The following is a 22,605-nucleotide window of genomic DNA, read 5'->3' as shown; positions in this document are numbered from 1 at the left end:
TGATAGTCACGTGATTTGCCATGCAAACTCATAAACTGCATAAAATATTTATTTGTAGAAAAAAAAAAAAAAAAAAAACAACGTCAGTTATATTAGAAGGGATTGAATAAAATAAGTACTACTTCACACTATATTATGTACGACTCAACTTATCAAATTCTAAAGGTTTCTTTGTGCTTTAGGAATTTAATTAACTTATCAAATTTCTTACAGATGTTTCCCAGGACAATGATAAAGACGAGCAAGGCAAGTTTTTATTCCTTACTAAAATGAATACGTATATATAGATATAATATATAAATAATACATATAATATATGATATATGATATATGGCATATGCCATATGCCACATGCCGTATGCCATATGGCATATGCCATATGGCATATCATATATCATATGTACTTTCATAATGGATACTTCTAATGTTTTTCAAGAGTCCAAACATACCTACTCGGTCCAATTCTCTATATCAATTTGATTGTCATCAGTATTCTAGTGGTTTCGAAAGTTTGGAACGTAATTCTCTTTTAACTTTTTATCTTATTTCATACAGTTGTTTCTAAGGACAATGATAAAGACGATCAAGGCAAGTTTTTATTCCTTTCTCAAATATATATAGTTTTCTCATATTTAGATGCATCTGCCATATTAACTTTGTTTTCTTCCGATATAAAGGTAATGTTAAAGAAGGATTAATATTTATATTTGCTTAAATGTCTCCTTACATAGATATCTTCATATTTTCATCGTGGTTATTTCTTGTACTGCTTTTCAGAGCCTAAATTTATCTGGCCGGTCCATTCCTCTACCATTTTGATTGCTGTCAGTACTTTAGTGGTTTCTATTGTTCTATTGTCCATTGTTGGGAAAATAATTTCTTGTAAGTATATATCCTCACGTAACAATGGACTTATATCAAGGGCGTAGGAACCGGGGGGCTGGGGGGGGGCGCCAGCCCCCCAGTGAAAAATGTGGAGGGGCGGAAGTATCATTCCGCCCCCCCCGCTCCGCAAGTCAGAAAACCCCTTTTTCATTTCCAAATGAGAAAAAAATCTCATTTGGAACACCAAATTGCATCTAAGGCCAGGTGAAAATACAAAATTAAGTTCACAAAATGGAGTGGGTGTTGAAGTGTGCTATATTGCACCAAATTGCATCTGAGGCCACCTGGAAATGCAAAAAATTCCAAAGGGGGAGGGGGGCACCCCCTCCCCTTAGACCCCTCCCCCAGGCCGGCCATCAGTCTTCAGCCCCCCCCACTCAAAAGTACCTTCCTACGCCACTGACTTATATCATTTATACGTATATTTAAAAAAAAAAAAAAAAAAAGAACTTAAACGTTTACTAACAGAATGAATGACAAATACAAAATGAAAATTCAATTTGAGTAAATTGGACGTTATCATCCATTTTGTAGTAAAGGAGAGACTACCATGTGACGTCAGAAAAACATGTAAATATGGAGATTTGATACGTAGAGTGACTCTACCTTTATTCTTCCAACAGCAATTAGAACGCGGAGACTGTTTGCGTAAGTGTTTTGTTTACTCACTGATAATGTGCCTGATGTAAAGTTGATTAACACTTATACTTTGTTTCGAGATAATTGGTTAGTTTTGACACTATGGCTCCAATAACGTAGAAGTACAACAAATGGTATGACTAGTTAATGGAAGGGCAGCATTTATGAGTAAGCAAAACCGATCTCCTTTATTAACTTGATTAATTTATATTGCAGTGTATAAGCATACTAGTATCTACAGCATCTAGAAAACCAAGGCTACTTGCGGTAGTGTTCCATTGACTTACTGACAATGGACGTGAAATTTATTAACACAATTATTTTGTTTTGAGAAAGTTGGTGAATTCTAAACATTGATTCTATACAGCAGGGGTTCCATAACTGGGGTGCATGAAACCCCCAGGGGGTGCGTGATGAGTCCATCCCAGGGGGTTCGTGAGACGTTTCTGAAAGTCAGAACTAGAGTCTACTTTTTGTTGAACTAAAATCTGATATATCATATTATTTAGTAATGTACAAAAGTCGTACCTATCGACAAACTCTTTTCGCGTTCCATACGCATATGCTGCCATAGTATAGTACCGTACCGTGCATGTGATAAACTGAATTATGAAACAGACACAGGCCGCATGACTTTGGTGAAGTTGGTGTACGCATGACAGTACAATCATACACTATGAACTTGATATTTTACGAAGCACTGTTATGCATATTATAGTATAACAATGACTCAGATCGTTTCTCGAAAAGTTGGGGGTTCGTGGACAACTCTGACATCCACATGGGGTTCGTGGCGGGATAAAGTTATGGAAATCTTGCTATAAAGAGTAATATGTATTATGCAAAAATGGAATAGCCTTGTAAACGAAAAGACAGCTGGTCGCATATATAAACATTTTTCATATTAACTTTCTCGTACAGTGTATTAGTGAACAAACTGAATACACCTTCAGTTTACTTTGCGTATAAGCTTTTTACTACAACGTCTTCATGTGAGTTAAATCACAAAACATAAATGTTATGTTTAAGTACTTTCAACTGTTTAAAAAGACCTTAGAATATTCTTTTATGTATTTTGTTACGATTTTTTGATACGTTTAATAAACATATTGTCTGAATGTTATATTATATCGCTACTTCATTTCTATTTTATTTTATGGTATTAAAATGACTCGGATCTCACTTAGAAATGGAAGAAACTCTGTTGGGTCGTACTCAACACAATTGGCAATGAGTTCAAGAGAATTACCTGCAGTAATTCAAACCGAAAGCGTTGCGGCTTCAAATATTGGTAACTAGTTTCTCTTAGCCCTCCCTGCTTTAGAATACAGCTATCTAGGAGAATTATACTTATTATACCAACCGCTTTTGTGTTGCTAAGTGATTATTTACAAACAGTAACAAACGTTTAATAGAGTCGATGATGAAAGATGAGAAGAAAAAACCTTTAATTTGTTTTGTTTTGTTTTTGGAAGAACTATTGTAGAAACAGGTATTGTTAATTCTTGTTACGTCATATTTAATTGATCACATTGTCGACCAATCCACACTCGATGATCTGTGTTTACAAGAATGTTGAATTCGATTCGCAAATGAGGGATTATTCGAGTAATGTCATGTTTATCTCTTTCACTAGAAAGCTTATTTCACAAGTTATGAAGAAATAAGACCAACAAATTATATGTTTACAGTGTAATAATAATGATATATAATAATGATATAATGTTCTATTTAATTAAAGGACCAGATACCCAACGGGAAATTTTTCATAATAACACAAACGAAAGACGGCGTCTTTGTGCAGATGATGTTCAATTGAGCTACCAGCTTCCCGGGAAAGGAACTGTGATATATTGGATGGCTACTGTCTCATCTAGCAATTTTAACATGAATAAAGTCATCGCTAAGTCAGTATCAGGTGAGTCAATTCTTGGCAGTTTTGCTATATATATATATATATATATATATATATATACACTCCTCTTGAAAATGTAAATACCAAGTTGAGAGGAAGTTATCGTTTTGAAATATATCAGGTAAAATAGTTAAGACAACTTCAATAAAAAACTCTTTTTTAATTGGAAAAGTCAATGGAAAAGTTTAAAAAGCTCGAAAACTGCAAGTATTCAAATGCCTCGTATTTTTACTTTGTGTTCCTTTGTATTTTTTATAACTTAATAACTACACAGTTCCTAGATGGATATTTTTGGAATAGAAATGCTTGAATTGCAAAGTAATATACGTTTGCCTGGTTGCTTATATTTGTGCCTACAATGCTCTCGTCATCAGCAATAGAAACTACTATTGTTTTGTTTTGTATTAACAATCAGCGTAGACCGAAACCAATTATTCATAATCGAGTAACTGTATAACATGTTTTGTCTCTATTTGCTTAGGATAGATAGGTTTTAAGCTGAAACGTTAAAATCGTTTAGTATTGCGGATTGCAACTTGGGAATGGTGACTTCGTGTATAACCACAAGTTACGCGAGTTTGTTGCGAAGTTTGATAGGTAACACAAGTGGCTGCCACTTTGATAGAATACAATGACTGCAGTACATATACATATAATTATTCCACACGTCATGATAATCTAAAAAATGTCAGTAAATGATGTGTATTTACTTATTTTATGCATTATGAGAAGTTAAGATGTATGGAAATGTAAGGACTAGAATGTCCTTTCTTTAACAGAAAACGCCCGAATGAAAGAAGCAATGAATTTCCGCGCCCTAGCTAAGAATGTCATCACATTATCAAGACATCCGAACATTGTAGACGTTTTAGGAGTCTCTCTCGAAGATGGTGAGTTTTAGCCGGGAATTTATTCATTGCAGTTTTAGTATAGCATAATACCGTACTTTAATTGGATTGTGAAATTACTTTAAGCACAGATAACAGAAACAGATAACTTGAAAACTATAGATAACCTGAAAACTAGATAAAAATAAAACTAGATCAAAAGAAAACTAGAAAGCTAAATAGCTAGAAAACTAGAAAACAAGAAAACTAAAAAAGTAGATAACTAGAAACATAGAAAACAAGAAACCTAGATAACTAGTTACATGGAAAACTAGATAGCTATAACACTGGAAAACAAGATATCTATTGATAACCAGAAAACTAGAAAACTAGAAACTAGAAAACAGATAACTATAGATGACTGCAACTTGGAAAGTATGACTTCCTGTAAGACCACATTAAGTTAGGCGAGTTAGATAACTAGAAAACTAGAAGACTATATGACTTTAGATAACCAGAAAACTAGTTGACTAGAAAACAGAAAAAAAAATAGATATAGGTAACACAAATGAAATGGTCAAACTAGTAAAGGAATAAAATACATGCAAAGATTTTGTTTATAAATTAGTATGATATTAGTTTACATGTATTTCATGTGTACCTTATAGTCTAGAAACATTTCATATTACTGAAGTTTAATACTATCAAGATAAACATTTCATATTACTGAAGGTTGATACTATAAAATGAAGATATTCTACGCTTTATATCATCCCTTTTTTCCCCTTTGCTAAAACTATTGTCATCATGTTAATTGTTCGAGACTACATACACATTATAAAGCCAGGAATGCCTATTACAAAGCCAATTCTTAAAAGGTACAAATAGGTTAAACAAAACAAGGAAACGATCTGATCTCTCTGGCTATCTCCGTGATTTCATGTAACCCAGAAGAACACAGTGTGTTATATGTTTATACTCTGAGGTAAACATTTGATCAGACATATCATCTTGCTACTTAACTCACTTAATTTTTAATTTTTATGAATATCTTTCTAATTAAGTAAATCATGTATTTTCTTTTATTCCAGTACCATACTTGATTTATCTAGAGTATATTGAGTACGGAACATTGAAGGATTTCTTGATGAAAAATTATCAGCAATCATCCACCGGTAGTTCAAACCAGGATGACTCAACAGATTCTGATAAAATATTACAACTAACAATATTTGCCGTTGATATTTGTCAAGGAATGCTCTTTCTGGATAAACAAAGCGTACGTTATTCTTTTATTTCGTTTTACGAATACATAAATACCGCGTTAAAGCGAACCACCACTCCACCCACCCCTACCCCACCCAATGAAATAAAGACACATTATGTACCGTCTGCATTGCAAAAGCGTATACACGCCAAAAAAGTTGGGCCAAGTATTTTACCCCCTTACTCAGTACGCCTGTATCTAACAAAATTTGGGTAAACATTTCCCCCAAAAGAGGAAAATATGAAGACAGTTTAACCAATTTTGCTTAAAATTTAGTATAGTTGGGGCAAAACTGGTCTGCATATTAGGCCTACTTGTTTTTTTTTTGTGGAAAACTTTATCAAAAGTTTGGCCAACTGTTACAGAGATGTGCGTATAGAATCACTGTGAGTTTTGTTGTTAAAGGGAACAACACGTCGGTTGAGATTTAAGATTAGTATTGTTTTCAAGCTGAATTATAGTCCACTGAGTGTTTATATTGTCTCTTCGTTACGATTTAGAATTCGAGTTTGTTATTTCCTGTAGAGTGTGTGAGACTAAGTAAACTAGCTATTAATATTACATTTTGTTATTTAAGAGGCTTGCTATAGGCGCTTTCTGGTCACTTCGCCCAACAACCATTTCGCCCAACTGCCATTTCGCCCAACCTTACCATTTCGCCCAACCAGCCTGGTAATTTCGCCCAACCAGCCTGGTAATTTCGCCCAACCAGCCTGGTCATTTCGCCCAACCAGCCTGGTCATTTCGCCCAACCTTGATTAAATATGAAAATACGAAATGACCAGGCTGGTTGGACGAAATGGTAAGGTTGGGCGAAATGGCAGTTGGGCGAAATGGTTGTTGGGCGAAGTGACCAGCTTCCCTATAGGCGATATCACTTGTATGTTTCATCGGTTTGATTTTGTACACTGTTAATTACATGAGATATTGTCTTGCCTTCGTCCATGTTTGATTTTCTCATTATTTGCTTATTTTCGATGTCACTTTCCCTCCCAAAAAGTCTTCGTTCACATCATTATCTTTACTTAAAAGTACACATTTTAACCTTTGACCTATTCGAGTAATGTCCAACGTTTTCTGTAATTAGTATCGACATCCCGCACTATCAGCAAGGAAAGCTCTCATCAATTCCAGAGGGCAATGTAAACTGTACGATTTCTGGCCAGTTGAGTTGGCCAATGATGCTGTCAATCAGTTATTAGAACAGGTAAATATTCCAACAATGGATGGATTTATTTCTTACAGTTTCGGCATTAAAATGAAACCTATAGTCGTGGAATACATTAAGAAATAATTAACTTCTGAATCATAAATGAATACAAAATGAAGAGGCTCTCTTGTTCAGTAACCAGCAAAGTTTACTACATCGTATAATATCAGTTGATGTAGGTTTTATTTGATTAAGAAAGTTAAGAATAAACAAATACTAAAAGAATAAGAAATATCTCATCATATTATTGTGATATTAATTGATTACCAAAACATATTTTTCGTTGGCAAGAAAATCCCACCGATAGCTTGGTTGCCCCCGGAGACGGTTTTCATCGGCCAATATTCGGAGAAGTCGGATATTTGGAGCTTCGGCGTGGTTGTTTGGGAAATCTTTTCACTAGGTATGCGAAATTACTTTGAATTCTTTGTCTCATAAAATGAATTCATCTAAGACAGACATATTTAACGTTATATTCAACTTGAAAGGAAGGACATAACAATTTACTAGTATGGAAACTGGAAAACGTTACGTTTGCCAAGATAGTAAATTATCTTTCTTTATTAGGCACATTTTGGTCCTCGTTTAATGAAAAAGATAATATAGCCTACTATATATTCAAGTAAAACAAGTGTCGTTTTGAAATATATACTTGGTTTACAGGAGAAACACCTTTCGGAGGTCTAACTTGTGCTGAGATAGAAGACAAGTTGAGGCGCAAACAATACTTGGAACAACCGAGGTCGTGTGCGGGAGGAATGTACGTATCAGTTCAGCCAGTTGGACAATTTCCTTATGCTAAAACTTCTCTTTCCTTATGCTAAAACTTCTCTAACAGTTCCTAACTTTTATATGATAGAAACATGATCTTCATACTGCACGTATACTGACAATACGAGTGCTATGAAGCGGGAAATGACACTACAGTATAGAAAATAATGTCCCAACTGGGTGATCAGTTCATACATAATGTGTGATAAAATCACGAGTACGCATATAGTTTGGATAATAGTATATCAAGTCGTTTAGCACTTATTTGGACATTACAGTTCTTTCTTCAAATTTGAAACGATTTTATATTCCCTTTGGTTTAAGAGATTGCAGTAACCTGTTTGCCTGCATAAGTTTAATATTTATTTATGATAAAAGTTGAGGAATTTATTGTAGTGTCTTCTCGCTGAAACAACAAATAGATTATTCATGAACGTTATTTGATGTCATGATGTGATGTTAATTTAACATAATGTTTATTGTGTTATTGAAACTCTTGTGAGTTTTTCTTTTCGTTATTAGATTCGGTGCCATGCTTTCAATGTGGAATCCATCGGTAGATAAACGACCCTCATTTTCAAATCTTCATATGACTCTGCAGGCGTTCTTGAATGATATGAACAAGGTGAGATAACTTCGTAAATTTGTGAAAATAATGATATGGTATCGATCTGAGTACAATTAGGTCTTGTAATATTTTAATTATTGCGTGATGAGAAATATGTGTTTTGAGGTTTTCAACCATAAATCTCTATTGGGTATTTCTATAGCAACATTAAATGTCGAAAGGTTGGGAATTTAAAGTGGCGACGATTAATACAAAATTACAATAATTATAGAGCTTAATGAGTAATGTGAGTAATTGAGAGGGCGGGTAAAGAAACGGAAATGTATGGTCGTCCAATGGGAACATTATAATCTATGATTCCTTTGAGTACGTTCATTTGTTAAAAAAAAGGATAGTGTAAGCCTTAGTAAGCTCAATAGTCGCTGTTATAGAGTCAATCTTATTCGAAAGATGATTGGTAGCTATGTTTAAGCTGATGAAACTGGGCAACGAACATCAAAAATGTTGCGTTAATCAGCAAAAAAAAATATATATATATAAAGTCATTTATAATATAATATTATATTATAATATTACTCAACATTTTAATGTTCTCTCTCCTTGTAGACTATTATAGAACGTTACGCTGAAGAGGGGCCAAATTATTTTAGCCTAGAAGTAGATTCATCGAACGATGTCTACATTGAAAACGTGAACTGACCTCATCTCTCGTTTGGAATGATGTTTACTCATTAACAATTAATATTTTTTAGTTATTCTTCACTCGGTGTACAGTACAAGCGGTGGAATAATTTTATAAGGGGAATTGGAATAATTGCACGCTCCTAGCATAAAACATTTGAAATAATTCTTAAATATTTTGCATAATATAATGAGCACTTATTTTCAAATTATTAATGTAGGTGATAATTATCATGGAAGACAAAAGGATAATTTAGTCATAAATTAGCATGGCTTATGATTAAAGGTAAGCTTTCCAACTTATAATCATTGTAGATTATTAGAAATACAAATTTCAGATATTAATGTTACTATATATAGCATTCTCACTTTAATACATTATGTTGTTATTAACTTACTGATGATATGATATAGCCCTTATGTACAGTTTGTCTCTAAGAATCGTGTATGCCCCAAAACAAACATGAAATAATTTTCAATAATACGATTTGTTTCGTCAAAAGAACATAAATTTTATAGCTTCTTCACATATTGTTTACTTTGTCGAGGTATTGCAAAGATGCAGTATAGATTTTTGTGATGATGTATTTAAATGAAATGTTAACAGGTTTAACTGTGTTTGGATTAGAACAAAAGTATATACGATTGTAAGAGCTATATCGTTCTTTGAAAATATGCATGGGATACTTAATTGGTTGAAGTGATATGTGTTTTCAGTTTCGATTTGAATGATTCTGATGTAAGGGACTTTCAAGTGAAGGATGTAGAGCACTTATCTATCAAGTTTAACGATGACTTGGTTAATTATTCACCAGGAAAACAATGTTGGTTTCTCCTGTTATGAATAGGTGACCTAGGCTATATTTCATAATTCTGTCAAAGAAACTTGTAACTCTTCACTTTTTTTCCAGCTAAAGTATGAAAGTCCATATTTTTATTTTGGTAGGCTGGCAAAATAATTTCATGAATCCTATTTGGTTTCCGTTTATTTAATCTTATGGTGATATTGTCGTCCATTTTCGCCCCATTGATTATAATTATTAATAATTTTACCCAAACCAGCACAAACCGAAGAAATTTATTTTTAGTGTCGCCGATTACAAGAAAAGACGCACACATGCGGGGATGTGATTAGTTGTGTATTAAATGACACTTATGCTTCGAGTATTACATGGAATGTTATAAACATGAATTAAATCATTATAGAAAGTCGTAGAAGCAGGGGTGCAGCTAGAATTTAGTTTGCATAGGTGGCCGAATAGTTTCCTAAGGGTGAGGGGGTTGGCATGACATATTTTATAAAAAAAACTAAAAAAATCCGACTTTCCTTCTTGACGTTGGGGAGGGGGGGGGGAGGGTAGTACTCTGACAGATACTTGGGTCGCCTCACTGACAACGTAAAATAAACAGGGCAATATGAATTTTATTGCACTGTTTTGCGAAGAAGGACCGGGTAGGGGCGGGGATAGGAGAGGCGGCGAGGAGTGAAGAGGTTTAGTAGAACATGTCAACGACGCTTTGATCACATGAACTGTTTGAGACAAAATTATATGAAAAGTTGTGTAACACTTTTCCTACATGGGTAGTCAATTTAATAAGGTAAAAGAGACTTTGTACACATATAAGGGCAACGCTGCTTTTTGTTTTGATTTTGTCATTCCTGTGTCCGCGGAAATATACGCTGTGAGGTGAAACTAATTGAACAGGACAAGTTGCAATCACACAGGCACTAAAACGAAAGAAAGCGATATTCTTTATTGAGAAAGAAATCATTCATTAACAGACATGCACAGTAAAATATAGGTTTCTAAAACAGAAGAGTATAAGTTAATTAAACAATTAAACTCAATGGAGTTAGCGTACAAATCATTACAGTTTTAACGCAAGTTTATAATTATGTTAAAACAAACCTAGATCCAACTTGCGCAAGTTATATAGTTAGAAGTATCAAAAATGTTAAAACTGGAACAGTAAGTAAAATGATAAGTTTGACATCTAATGACATGTCCTGGTTTCAATGGCATGTCCTAGTTCCAATGAGAGGTGAAAACTCGCTGAGACGAAGCAGAGACCAGGATGTTTTTATATTTTCACATTCGATACATGAACACACGACTCTACCAATATATTAATTTCATTATGCGTGTCTTACTCTACATAGTAGAACAGTCTGCGTACTAAACAGTGATATTTCGGAAGAACTGTTAAATAGAAAAAAAAATGTTATCACATGCAGTGAGGTTTCTACAAATGATCAACACATTTAACAATCATCTCAATTTGTTTTGATTTTGTTGTCAAATCCTGAAGTATTTATTCGTCAACAGCTGCATTTATCACAGACGAGAAACATAAGTTCAGTTAGCTCAGTACCATTTGCCAATATTATAAAGGGGAAAGCCCCTCATTTATTCGTTGCCCTTTGTTATCGTATTACGACACTGAATCGATATACGCTGTGGGACAATTTCCGAATGCTATTACCACTCTATACTGTCATCCCATATCATGCTTCCCAGCACTATTACTGACAGTACAAACAGTTCCTTACCTTGATTTGATAGAAACATGATACCCATACTGCTCAAACTGACAATACGAGTGCTCTGAAAAAAAAGCGGGATAAAAATACAGTGTAGAAAAAATTGTCCCAACTGGGTGGAGAACGTAGAAGCGTAATGAATATTCATCGTGTTATTTATTCTAATTTTGAAAACCACAGTAAATTTTGAAGAACATATCTGCCATATAATATCCATGTACAGCCATGGTACAACGTTCTGTATACATCAGCCAGTTGGGACAATGTTCTCAATGCTAATTCCACTCTATACTGTTATTTCAAATTATGCATCAAAGCACTCGTACTGATAGTACAAACAGTTCTAAAATTTGATCTGAAAGACAAATGGTATTCATTCGACTGATACTGTCATTACGCGGAGCGCTTTGAAAGCGGGGCATTAACCTGCAGTATAGACAACTCGTCCCAACTGATTGTCTGTACAAAGATTCAATTGCATTTTCATGAAGTTAAGGTTCCGTTTGCGTTGGAAAGAGTAACACAGAACTGCACAGAGGAACATAAGAGAAAGTATCGATCTTTTATTATTTGCAACTTGTATTTAGTAATCGGAGGTAAACAGGGATGTACGGCGCAAATTCTGACAACGGGAATTTTTGCCATTACATAATTATGACTGAGCAATCAGAAAACATCATTCATGGTTTTTAATCAAACACTCTATGAAAACGTTTTAGTTAGAATTCAGTGTATAATCGGCCATGGCACTAATAGAAAAAGGGAAATTGAGTATACACACACAATAACGTTAATAAGATCAATATAAGTCCCCACATCATACACATTTTCTTAATCGCTCCTTGCACATTCATCATTACCACTAGCTCCCCCAAACTCCCCCACCCGCCTCATATACAACCATACCGCACAATGGGATAACATGAAGCACCATATAAGCGAAAAGAAAGTGACAAAATATGGATGTAAGAATAAAAATAAGATATTTGTGTTATTGAAAAGCATTGGATATTACTATGGCATATCGACAACAGTTGAAGAATATTCCAAAAAGTTATATTTGGCTTAAATCGAAAGACATTAGGAATCAGGTAGATTGTAGAAAATCTGATTTAGTGAAGAAATAAAAAATAATGTGACGTGAAAATGCCATGACGTAGAAGTAAGGAAATACATAATTATATCAGGTTTCAATTAGCATTTTAAATTCCCGATAAATGGCATACATTTGGTAAATAAATTAAAATGGCCGAATTAAGATGAGGGACCGAATACCCCTGTGTGCACCCTACCTAAGTTCTCTTTACATATCTAGGTGCAAGTCCAATTGAGGCACCATCTATCATGATATTCTTGTCAATTACATCTAGGGTATATTTTCATGGTATTTATGATTTATGATTTATGAACTCTTATATTACTTACATCTACATTCCATTGGCGACCTGCTTAAAGCCTTGTCCAAATTTGCCCCCTTCTTTAGTTTTTGAGTCTGATTGTGTAAGTTTTACTATTTTGCTATTATTGTTATAACTATTTGATGTCTCCATACTGCCGTCTCGATCGTACACTAATAGGCTACTCTGGGTGCATTTGCTCCGCAGTGGTGGTTGATCCCTTTCCCGATTTGCCATTCATGTTGCGACGTTTTCTCAGAAGTATGGAGCAGCACCTTTAAAACGGCAAAGTCTCACCGTAGGTCTTACTTGACCCCAATTGCGCAAAACAGACAGAGTTAAGCATTATCCCTCTTGCAAATATTCTCTACACGCCTTGGTTTGTTACGAAATTAGTGACCCATTTCGCGTTCCATACTCCGTATTGTCGAGCTAGCTTTCAGTTCTGTAGTTCGTCAAAATGTCGGGTTCAATCCGATACTTCAAAAACACTTTTCCTGCATTCACAGGTGATCAAAACTATCAAGTACCACGGAAAGCAATTCAAGAGCAAATCTGTCAAATAAAAAACAAACTGCTCCAAGAATATCGTCTCGAACAACGATGCTGTGCCGGGGGCCTGTATCTTGGGGTTGCTGGGGTAGCGTTTGCGTTGACTCGACTGCTAGCTTTACCTCCTCACAACAGTGACAAGAAACTTCTTGAATTCACCGCTAGTTGCATCCAAATGTCGATAGAATATGAAAATATGAACCAAAAACATGAAGTTAAACCAGCACTTCTTCTTGGAACTGGTGGTGTGCTGATTGCAGCAGCTTTGTTTCAAAAGCAAGTCGGCAATGTGCAATCAGAAACGGTGTCACAGTTACTGAAGAGGTAGGCTTACTGTAACCTAGCCTAGGCCTATACTGTACTGTAGCCTCTTGGCATTCCGTGCAGTCATAATCTATGCATTCATTGGCCCTTGCATTTACCCCATGATTCAAAGTTGGAAGAGGTGTTGTATAAACCTTTGTTCAAATTGCTAGTTATGTCTTTTAGTTTTCACATCTTTGCATGAAAACAGCGTTCACATACATTAAATGCAATGCCAGTGCATTGTCAGCTGTTAGTACTCCTGCCCAGGGGTGCTGCAAAGGCGTAAGGCAAGCTGGCCCCATTCCCAGGGACCTGCCACAGGGTCCAGTCCCAGGGACCTGCCACAGGGCCCATGGTGGGGGTTAAGGGATGGCCCCTGAAGCTTCAAATCGTTGCTACATTGCACTACAACACATATGTATCATGTAGATATGTATAGGAACTGTAGCCTATTGTACTTTGTAGGCCCTACAATCAGCAAAATAAAGGTGGTACCTAAGTAATTGTCACATCAATTGTAACAGGTTGTACCAGCTGTTTTGAAACTGTCAGTTTGAAAGTATTTTGCTTTTGAGAAAATGCAGCATAGTCTGTGTCCTTCAATACCTATTAAAACAATCGGCTCCATTGACCAAGTTAAAGATGTTTCTTTCATGTGTACCCAACTTACTGTCAATTTCATTTTGTGTGCTTCCCCATCAGAAGTGCCTAAGAAAGGACCCAATTACATACACATAGGCTGTTTTGCCAGCAAGGGCGGCGGAACGGGGGGGGGGGAGGGGCACAGGGGGCACGTGCCCCCCCACTTTTCCTCAGGTTAAAAATTTGCCCTTTTTCTACATAAAACTTGTACTCTTGATCACCTTATTAGGTCAGCGATATTTCAGTAAGAGTATCTAAGTATCAGTATCTAATCCTAATTTAGAACTATCAGGGACGTAGCCAGTATGTAGTAGGCCCGGGCCTAGTTATCTTTTTTATTAAAACACCCATAATTCAAATCCATATCAGCTTGCTGGACGAGTTTAAGAGTCTAGACAGGAGAAACTATTGAAATGAACGTTGCAAGAATATGGCTATATTAGGTGACCTATTCTTCTGTCATCTAGGCTGTCATTCATATCGCGTGCTGTTTCATTCAACACTCTACCCTCCGAAAAAGACTAGGATACGATCTTGTCAGTTTTTTAACATCTAGTTAAGAACCCGTTTACACAGATAAAATTTCAGTTGAGAAACATTCAACAGTCAAATAAGCCTATCGTTGATTAACAGACTTTATATATATAGGCATATAGAGCTGCAGCACTTTGTTGCCTGTTGTTGTCAAGATCGGCATTCCAAGTTCCAAAACAGCCTTACGATAAACATGCACTAGCTACAGTATCAAAGACAATTACTGGCTATAGTTGTATCAAAGACATTTCTGGCCTATCTTTGTATCTGCAAGTATCAGAAGTTGAAAAGTAAGACCACTCTGTACATGTACCTTGCTACTTTAAATACATTATGTAGTATTGAATTACGTACTATTTTAACTCATTTGTTTTTTGGTGTTTAAAAGTAATATTGAATGAGGTGTCTCAAGTTAGCAAGAGGCCAGGGAACCAGAATGAACACTCAAGAAGGGCCGTTTCCGGCCACCTGGGGGGTTTGTAGAACCGAAAAATATCTTTTACGCTCCGCTCCAACCGATGGTAACGCTCTGCTCAGATAGACGTGCCTACAACTTTGCAAATCCTGGCTACAACCCTGACTTTTAATGACTTTCGATGGGTCAAACTCAAAGCTATTTCGAATGGAAATAATTGCTTACAGGTAACAAGAAATAAACTCTAATTCGGCAGATTCCTATTTTAGCAATTAGCATGATTTCACCTCATTTTGTCTTGAAAGGAAACTTGTTCCTTGTGTCCCAATTTGCACATTGCAGTGCTAGTATGTATTTCTTCCTTGAAGGGGGTGGGAGGGGGGCATTGATGGAGTGATGTGTATACGCAAATAAGATAATACAATAAGAGTTATAAAGGGTACTAAATATCAGGCTGCAACAGTCCACTCAAATTTCTGCAAAGTGCCCTTTGACGTCGGTGCCCCCCCAGATTAAAAGTGCTTCCGCCGCTCTTGTTTGCCAGTCTTGCCAGTCTGTGGTGCACTTGAGCATCACTGTACCTTAAAACGGTATGACCAACTGAATGCTTCTTACAGTTTGACAAGCTTACCATTATCATGACACTTTTAATTAATATTAAAAATTGTGAATAAAGTAAAATTTGTGCTTTTTTTAACCGGGCCTTTTAAGTCTTATATATTGCTGTTTTTATGTCTGAAAGGTAGGTAGTCTATTACCAATCATGGTGAAGCAGTCAGCAGCCTGTACCAACTCAAGCAAATTGTATCAAATACTTGGCCATTAAAAATGTTTTGGAGGAATCCATCCTTGAATAATTTTCAGACTTGGAAGAATATCCCTACAAGCTTTTTCTTAAATTTAAAGTTTGCAATCTGTCTGACACCATGGTAGTTCTTATATTATTTTACAACTGTTTTTTTAAGTTATGGAGACTTGAAGAAGATTTGTAATCCACCTTTCCAGTATCAAGATTATCTCCGCTGTGGATCTGATGAAGTCCTGCTGGGCCGTGCTGGATACCTGTGTGGTGTACACACCATTGGCAAAGAGTTCTCTGAACAGGTGATTTGCTTTAAATTGATTTCATAAATAAATGAACAATGAACACCTGATCATGAGATATAAGCAGGTCTGGAAAATAGCAAAGAAAGTTTAGGCTGGAATGAGATTCAGACCGGTGAGTGACCTCGAATTACAAGATCTGCATTCTACCATCTGCCGCAGTAATAGCTATTTAATAGGCTGTACATTAGAAGCCAAATTTATCTTGAAGTCCTTTCCCGGCCACATTCTTGGTTTTATCAAATGAAATTGGCTTGTGATCTCTGGTTAATACACTGTATGCAAGGTAATGTTGCTGCTGACTCAGATTGACCCCCCTCCCCTTCCCCCTCCCCTTCCCCACCCCCTTCCCCCCAAAACTGACTAAGGGCTGGATAGATCAGTTGAGAAAACACATGTAATGTAATGATCGCTGTCCAGAGTGAATCCCACTCTAGCCGAAAATAATTTTGCTCTCTTAAATTTTATCAGTTTTAGGAGAATAAATTATACTGAATATTTCCTACAAAATATGTACTGTGTGGTACAGCTGCTAAAGTTACTGTATGAATTACAATTAATATGTTTCTGTTGTGTTCATAGACTTGCCACCAATATTTTGAAAAGTCAGCAGTATAACTAGAATATTGAACCCCGCAAAGTATGATAGAAATAATAATTATAATAATATTGAGGATTTATAAAGCGCAGACATATTCACTGATAACGATGCGCAAGGCACAGCACAGTATTACCCTGGTCTACGATAACTTATCAAACATAGAGACAAATCCCTCCACATGGCAGCAGATAAACAGTGCCCAACTGACAGTTTACCTTGCATGTCCCCATTAATACACCTAGGTGAAGAGAGAGGCAATGGAGATAAAGACATAACATAACGATCTGAACAGGACTCACACTTGCAAAGCTTAGATCACAATTCACTGCCTTAACCACTTGATCACAATGCTCTTGAAGTCAAATAATGACCATTCTTTGCGCTAACTGTAACAGTTAAATCTGATTGCAACTCTTAAAACATTTCCCTCACTGAGACATATTTAAATGTTATTTGTCTAAAGTTTTCCTATCACTATGGGAGTACTTTGGATGGTTATAGGACTTTTAGATCTATGGAAGCTATGAGAAATTGTCAATTTTGAGTATGCTTAGAACATTTTGAGCTACAGTGATGTGCTTTAAGTATGTATACACGTGGTGTTAACTGGTTGATCTACTGTATGGAAATGAAATTGAACTAGCTGTATTGCCATAGAAATCTTAGTTAAGTTATAGATGTTAACTTATGCAAAGGTGTGCATGTGTGTACAGACTTACAAGTCTTTATGAGTGTCTTTATCACGTAAATTTGCATTGAGTATTTCCAAATTCAACAATAAATTTTTATGTAGGAAACTTACAAAGCAAATTTAGCTAAACATTGTCAAGTTTCCTGAGTTACAAACTTCCCTTTTTGATATGAACTATTATTCCGATTCCTAGTTTGCTTTCTCCTTCCGATTCCCAATTATAAGGCTTTGTTTAGTTTTGAGAAACTATAAAGTGAAGCAAAACAAAAGGATTCCTTGATTGTATTCAGATTCAACAAAGGTTTCCATGCTCATTTACTGTAAATGACTACAAAAACATGTTTACACATAGATTGCCACAAAAGCATGAGTAGCCTGCACACATAACACTGTCAACATACTGTATGTTACTGCATAAAAGTGAGTTGTAAGTTCCAGAAAATATCTGACCATTTGAAACACTTCTAGCTTTTTGTTTTGTCCCCACATGGAACCCTTTAACGGTTTTTCATTAGATGTATATCAATTGGTATTGGTGGTTCTGAAAGGAACTGATTTTCAACAAGCTTGCTAACAGTCTAAACATGCCAATGCGGTATGTAGGTTGCAGGGAATTGCTACAGTATTCCAACTCAGTGACATCAGTATAGGAAACCATTTTTCTTATTGCTAGGTGACACAAACAGACAAACAGTCCAATAGGAGTTCAAGATGAATCATATGAGTATTGACTTCCTTTAATAATGCTTGGTAGGTCCTTGTTTACAAGCATTGTAGAGGGTAAACAAGGTGCTTGTGTGTGCATTGATAAATAATGCATTTTGTTTTTGCTAAAGTACAAGTGTATACAAATAGGTAAACCAGTGAGTGCATTTCTAACTATGGCATGTGTATATATAACTTATAACTTTTCTATGAAAGCCAAAATTGATTCCATGCTCTAGATACCAAAAAAGTATATTTTTACAATTTCTGATAAATTTATTCAATATGATAATTTTTTGATATTTGTAATACTGAGAATAAATTGCAATACTATTACAGCTTATTCACAGCAGAGATGTGTAAATATTGCCTTTTTAATATTTCATCTTGTTCCCTGCTCAGGTGTTAGATGAACGGTCCATTAACGAGATTTGCATGACCATAGTGGAAGTTGGAAGACAGACTGCAAAGAAGCTTTCCTCTGCATCCCCTCTCATGTATCAATACCACAACACACAAAGCCTGGGTAACTTCTATTAAAACATATCTTAAATCTACCCCTATATATGTATCAATACCACAACACACAATACCTAGGAAACTTCTATTAAACGATATCTTAAATCTACCCTTACATATGTATCAATACCACAACACACAATACCTAGGTAACTTCTATTAAAAGATATTTTAAATCCGCCATGTCATGTTAATTACCTTACATTTCACTTTTGTTGGCACAATAGAGGTCCTAATATGTCAAGTATTTGTCAGAGTTTGATGTTAAGGAGATTCCAGAGGTCTGAGATGACAAATGTAATTGTCTTGTACTTGGCTTCTGTTTATCCAAGTCAAAGCATGTTGTTGTCTCTCTTGGAGTTTGTCATAGCAATTTCACAGTTACACACTTTTGAACAAGCAGGAACAATTTGTCCATAAAAATACCACATTAATGTTAGTAAAGTAAATATTAGATCTAGTCTGGTAGTATGAAAGTTAAGATTTGTAAGCTTACTTCTTCACATACTTGGCATTGCCGGACTGTGTGCATGAGAGCTTGTATTACAGTAAATGTTACAATGTACATTAACCCCATCGCTCTGTAACTCTGGTAGGATATGCATTGTTCTAGGATGATGCGAGATCTACAGGGAGTTTATTGTGATCTTCCAGTGTACTTTTTGACTATAGAACTATGACAGATATTGCTTCTGGTGGTAATTAAATGTGCTTAATTAACTTTAATGGGAAACACTGCAAGCTGCTTTCAAATTAATTCATTACATAAGTAAATGAATAATAGAAAGTAAATGAATAATAGCAAACAAACTTGAAAACTTTAGTCGGACAATGGAAAAGTGCAAAGTAAGTTATGGCTAGAATTAAAAATTCGAACCAGTGACATCTGGATTACAAAACCCGAGGTTACTGGTTCGAATCCCATTCTAGCTTTAAATTTCTGTGCTCCTGTCCATTATTTATTAATTAATTAATATTTAGTATGATTTATATGTTTTGTATTAGTCATTATGTTCCTGTTTTGTTTTCTCTGTTAGGTGCTGCTCACGGCTTGTCTGGAATACTTTTTGCTCTGCTAAACTTCCCGGCCTTCATTAAATCTGACGCGTCAGTAGAGAGGGACGTCAAGGCTGCTGTGGACTACTTCCTTGCCATCCAAGCTGAAGATGGCAACTTTGCCACCGTTGTCGGAGAAGAAAGATCTGGTCGTGCAGGTGAAGGTCTCGTCCATTGGTGTCACGGTGCTCCAGGTAAACGTTGTCACTCATCGTTGTGAAACTCATCATTATAAAACCTCATCATGATAAAACCTCATGATTATAAAACCTCATCATTATAAAACATCATTGTAGAACTCATGATCGTAGAACTCATGATTGTAAAACCAGAAGGTGGCGGGGAAGTGTTTTTGAGAGACATTTTGCTTCTTGTGTACAAATAAAAAAAATGTAAAAGCTCTATCACAGTTGTAGATCAGGCATGAACCAGTAGTATGCCAAGTTATCCATTGGGTTGCTTAACCAAAGGCCTTTGTGAATAAACAGATTATAGAAAAAGAAAAGGAATAACCATTGGGAAACTTAAAAGCTGAAAATAATATTGGCAGTTACCAATTTTTCATGTAGGCATGTTTAATCTTAAGGAAATTGTACCAAAAGGAAGGGGGGGGGGCACAAGTCACTGATCTTTTCATCAACCACCCCCTCCTCCTCCCCTCCCCACACACACATAACCTTGATGTAAACCTAGTTGTAGCCCCAGCATATAGCAAGTTGCTGGAATAGACACTGCATAGTTTGTGGAAAAACATTCATATTTAATGTTTTATTGTTCTTCTTTACAGGTGTAATATATCTGCTTGCCAAAGCCTACCTGCTCTGGGGTGAGGAGAAATACCTCAATGCTTGCATAAGATGTGCCGATCTTTGCTGGGAGTACGGACTTCTCCTCAAGGGCCCCGGAATCTGTCACGGCGTCGCAGGGAATGGCTACGTCTTCCTCCTGATGTACAGACTGACCAAGCAAGTCCAGTATTTGTACAAAGCGGTCCAGTTTGCCCAGTTTCTGGAAAGCGAAGAATTCAAGAGTAAGGCCCGGACTCCCGATAGTCCGTTCAGTCTGTTTGAAGGACTGGCTGGTACTCTCTGCTTCTTGATCCATCTGCTGAATCCTGACCAGGCAGAGTTTCCTTTCTTTGAAGTATATTGAGCTTGTTTATTTTTTTCAAATACGTTTATACTACTTATTGCTCTTGGGGTTGATCCGAAACTGTATCAGTGGAGGTATGCCAGCGTTTATGAAAGTGTTATCTATATTTGGCTATCATGTTCAACTGTTATAGTTTAATATGCGGAAACATGAGATAATGCGCAGTGTTGCAAGGGAAATCTGCAGCAGCTACAAAATACAACATGTATCAGATAATCTGAACAGAGAGGTGTTACAGGTGGAGAAAACAAGAATCTATTGAGACTTTTGAAGCTATGTGCATTGCCAACGGTAATCTTTTATATCGTTTTGACCCATTGATACAATAGCAATGTAATCTAATGGATGCTAGTGAATTATGAACTCTTCTGAAGTCTGTTACAGTTAGATGCTGTATTGAGTCTGATACCCTTACCTCCCTCCACCCCCACCCCCACCCCCTCCCTCACTGCACATGCCATGTAATTAGTACTGCCAGCTGAAATAACATTCTTTTAAATTTTGAATATGGTGCAGGGAGGTGTGTCATATGGACTTTTGATACATTTTCTTCTAGAATTCTTGCCACTGCTTGCAGGTCAATTTGTCCAGAAATAGGTAAAATGCTATAGCCTTATTCATTGCTCTTGCTAATGAACTTGGACTTGCACTCTTAAAAGGGCTTCGACATACCATATGGTAGATTTGAATTTCAGTCGTCTTAATTCTCCAAGACCAGGTACGTCTAAAGGTCGTCTGCTGAGCAGATCACTTCAAAGTCATGTTTATATGCTGGTGTCGTTCTCTGACGATTCTCTAGAGTGTGAAGCCTAACCATCCCTTGGGAATGGTAATTATACTTTGATTCAAGGGGGTAATGGGCATGTCTGTCAATCATAAGATTGGTAATACATGAAAGGGGAATTAACAAGTTCTGCAGAGGGTATTAAGAGGGGGCTGTATCTGGAGAGAGAGTTGTTTTACCTATGATCCGTCATTCCTTTTTCACTGATTCTTTGTTCTGTGTCAAGATACGTTTTTATTTTCTGGCATGCATGAAATAAAATGTTACGCAAATCTTTAAAATCACTATTTTAATGATCATGTAATTATTTTCTTTTATTTGTCTCTAACTTTAGTCTGATAGTTTAACATGGTGGTATTTTTCCATCCTTTATTGATTGCAATCATAGTGTTACATTGAAAACCTAAAGAGAGATGAGTTTTGAGAGGAACTAAGTTTTTTCTTAAAGTATGTAAAGTAAGAGATTAAAATAAAACTGAAGCATGGAAGTTCTAAAATAATTCTTTGTGATAAAAAGAAAGTTTTGGTAAATTTAAAATAGTGATCTCATTTAGACTATACAAGTCCTGCTCTTCATCAACTGACCTATACATAAGGATGCTTTAGACTATACAAGTCCTGCTCTTCATCAACTGACCTATACATAAGGATGCTGTGGGGACAGGTGGGCCCATGGCATATTATGTCAACATGCCCCCTTTTTTAAGTCTTCATTTTAGAATTCTGCAAAATGAGAGAGCATTTCCTTTAGCCCATACTTCCTCAGGCGCCCCAACCCCCAGCGAATGCAACGTCCTCACACATACCCTTTCCCACCCTTCTCTTGTCGGTCCTGCGTATAC

At 36.0% G+C, this 22,605-nt stretch overlaps 2 protein-coding genes across 2 annotated transcripts; both read left to right on the top strand.

The window, feature by feature from the left end:
* The first annotated feature begins 219 nt into the window (after positions 1 to 219).
* Positions 220 to 10,014, top strand: LOC139962777 (tyrosine-protein kinase transmembrane receptor Ror-like). The gene is made up of 13 exons (XM_071963094.1): positions 220 to 246; positions 556 to 588; positions 778 to 882; positions 1,509 to 1,533; positions 2,712 to 2,815; positions 3,266 to 3,442; positions 4,219 to 4,329; positions 5,358 to 5,545; positions 6,621 to 6,740; positions 7,035 to 7,146; positions 7,407 to 7,503; positions 8,037 to 8,139; positions 8,689 to 10,014. The coding sequence occupies exons 5-13, from the start codon at positions 2,755 to 2,757 to the stop codon at positions 8,779 to 8,781; spliced, it is 1,062 nt and encodes a 353-aa protein (XP_071819195.1). The 5' UTR covers positions 220 to 246; positions 556 to 588; positions 778 to 882; positions 1,509 to 1,533; positions 2,712 to 2,754; the 3' UTR covers positions 8,782 to 10,014.
* A 3,091-nt stretch (positions 10,015 to 13,105) lies between these two features.
* Positions 13,106 to 21,217, top strand: LOC139962672 (lanC-like protein 3 homolog). The gene is made up of 5 exons (XM_071962841.1): positions 13,106 to 13,578; positions 16,117 to 16,255; positions 18,655 to 18,778; positions 19,809 to 20,021; positions 20,615 to 21,217. The coding sequence occupies exons 1-5, from the start codon at positions 13,163 to 13,165 to the stop codon at positions 20,977 to 20,979; spliced, it is 1,257 nt and encodes a 418-aa protein (XP_071818942.1). The 5' UTR covers positions 13,106 to 13,162; the 3' UTR covers positions 20,980 to 21,217.
* Positions 21,218 to 22,605: the final 1,388 nt, after the last annotated feature.

This window comes from Apostichopus japonicus, chromosome 21, assembly GCF_037975245.1.
Source record: "Apostichopus japonicus isolate 1M-3 chromosome 21, ASM3797524v1, whole genome shotgun sequence".
Classification (NCBI taxonomy): Eukaryota; Metazoa; Echinodermata; class Holothuroidea; order Aspidochirotida; family Stichopodidae; genus Apostichopus; species Apostichopus japonicus.
The sequence above is the reverse complement of the archived record's forward strand: the minus strand, read 5'-3'. Positions and strand labels throughout refer to the sequence as shown.

Excerpts from the sequence above, each read along its gene's own strand:
- LOC139962777 (XM_071963094.1), top strand. The coding sequence starts at position 2,755 with ATGAGTTCAAGAGAATTACCTGCAGTAATTCAAACCGAAAGCGTTGCG. Across the intron at positions 2,816-3,265 it reads CGTTGCGGCTTCAAATATTG|GACCAGATACCCAACGGGAA; the intron begins GTAACTAGTTTC and ends ATTTAATTAAAG. Across the intron at positions 8,140-8,688 it reads TCTTGAATGATATGAACAAG|ACTATTATAGAACGTTACGC; the intron begins GTGAGATAACTT and ends CTCTCCTTGTAG.
- LOC139962672 (XM_071962841.1), top strand. The coding sequence starts at position 13,163 with ATGTCGGGTTCAATCCGATACTTCAAAAACACTTTTCCTGCATTCACA. Across the intron at positions 13,579-16,116 it reads GTGTCACAGTTACTGAAGAG|TTATGGAGACTTGAAGAAGA; the intron begins GTAGGCTTACTG and ends TGTTTTTTTAAG. Across the intron at positions 16,256-18,654 it reads GCAAAGAGTTCTCTGAACAG|GTGTTAGATGAACGGTCCAT; the intron begins GTGATTTGCTTT and ends TTCCCTGCTCAG.